The sequence below is a fragment of the Phyllostomus hastatus genome, unplaced genomic scaffold, assembly GCF_019186645.2.
Source record: "Phyllostomus hastatus isolate PE091 unplaced genomic scaffold, TTU_PhHast_1.1 phas_contig_159, whole genome shotgun sequence".
In the NCBI taxonomy this organism is placed as follows: Eukaryota; Metazoa; Chordata; class Mammalia; order Chiroptera; family Phyllostomidae; genus Phyllostomus; species Phyllostomus hastatus.
The window spans coordinates 27330234-27332033 of NW_025333640.1; the positions used below are offsets into that span (position 1 = coordinate 27330234).

The 1800-nt window shown below is 37.4% G+C and overlaps 1 protein-coding gene across 1 annotated transcript; it reads left to right on the plus strand.

Moving 5' to 3' along the window:
• The first annotated feature begins 469 nt into the window (after window positions 1-469).
• On the plus strand, window positions 470-625 carry LOC123814131 (60S ribosomal protein L39-like). Its single transcript, XM_045831736.1, has one exon. It carries the CDS (start codon window positions 470-472, stop codon window positions 623-625), a length of 156 nt encoding a protein of 51 aa, XP_045687692.1.
• The last annotated feature ends 1175 nt before the right edge of the window (window positions 626-1800 follow it).

The window sequence follows — 1800 nt, forward strand, 5'->3', positions numbered from 1 at the left end:
TTGCCACCTCTTTGTGTGGTCATTAGCCAGGGTTGCCAGAGACCCTGAGCTCAGCCATCCCGCTCTCTTCAGTCATTCGCTGTCCACTTCCCCGAGAAAAGGATACGCTTGACTCGAATGCTGGTCTAGATCCTGAAGGAGGTGACTGCAGTGAGTCTTTTCTTAAAGAAGGATCTGAGCCACACTCTGTACCTGCCACTGCCTGGTTCTTACCCTGAGCTTATATTCTGCTGAGGGAAATACCTGTAAGTATATGATTGCTATTCAATTGGTATACAAAAGGCACAGAGTCAGCTCAAATTAGCTGTGTGGAGGAGTGAATGGGTCTGATAGATGGGGAAGAAAGACTCACCCTCTGGGGTCTTGATCATTTTCTTGTCCCCCTTACTTAGCATGTCAACTTGAAAGATTGAAACAAGGCTCCTTTCTCCTCCACCATTGTTCTGCGTGTGGTTGACTCTTCTTCACCATGTCTTCTCACAAGACTTTCAGGGTCAAGAGGTTCCTGGCCACAAAACAAAAGCAGAATCAGCCCACTCCTGAATGGATTTGGATGAAACCTGGTAATACAGTCAGGTACCACTCCAAGAGGAGACACTGGGGAAGGACCAAGCTGGGTCTATAAGGAATCGCATGCTCTATCCAGGTTGCTTGCATCTTACCATGTCACTAAAAAGATTCCTGCTAGGTGGACGGTTGGACGTGTCTTATTGGGACATTACTGGAGGAGTGATTTTTCTCTTTGTTAATTTGTTTCTGCTCTAGGATGTTGGCTCAGTAATAAATATGTGAGACTTTTAAACAACAAAAAAAAGAAAGGTTGAAATAAAATCACACTGTGTATAATATGTGTATTCACAGAGGGTCAATTTATCTTTTAATCCTTAAATGAAAATAACGAAAACAATGCTTGGCATCTTCCAACCACAAATGGTGAAGTATTTAGCCAAAGTGGAAACTAATTTGATTCTTCATGGAGTTATAACAGAAAGCCAAGAAAATGTCTTAGCGCAGAATATTTTATGCTTACTCAATTTTAAGAATTTAATAGACTTTTAAACAATCATCAAAAAGTTTTTATTAAGAGACTATGCTTAGCGTGGTCCTTGTAACTGAAAGAAACATTACTGTGGAATGTATGTGAATTGGGATAATCAATAAATCATTCTACAATAGCTTCTAGATTTACCATCATCTAGAAAAATTCAATCTATTCCTTCAGAATACAACTGGTAGAGTCATTACAAATTTATTTGATTTTTTTGTCCTTTGTTGGAATTTTTAAAGTATAGGAGAATATACTTTAGTTGAAGAAAAAGAAATAGTAACATATCTCTTCCTTGAAAGAAAGCTATTAATTTTGTGATTTCCCAGATGTTTTCATGGATATCTTCATTCCATGAAAGTTACAATCTGGGCAACTTACTTCTCCTTATATGTGTAAATCATTAGGCTTAAGCATTCAAATATATCTACTGAATAGATCATGATTCTCTACTATAATTTGTTTTATCATTGAGTAATTATAATATAGCACTCCAAGAAGGAGGTCAGTGAACTCCACCATTTGCCCAAGGTTACTTAGCTATTATGGAGATCCCTTTGAATTGAATGATTATATCACCTTGAAGGATTTCCCCCAGAGTTTTTATGGGGAAATCATTCTCATCTTGGTTCTCCAGATTTGTTGCCCTCCTTATTTATTGAACAGAATATACACACATATTCTATAAAAATATCTTTGGCTATAAATGCATATTCCTTAAAGCTTATAAACAAATCCATCAGGTAGTAAAGGGT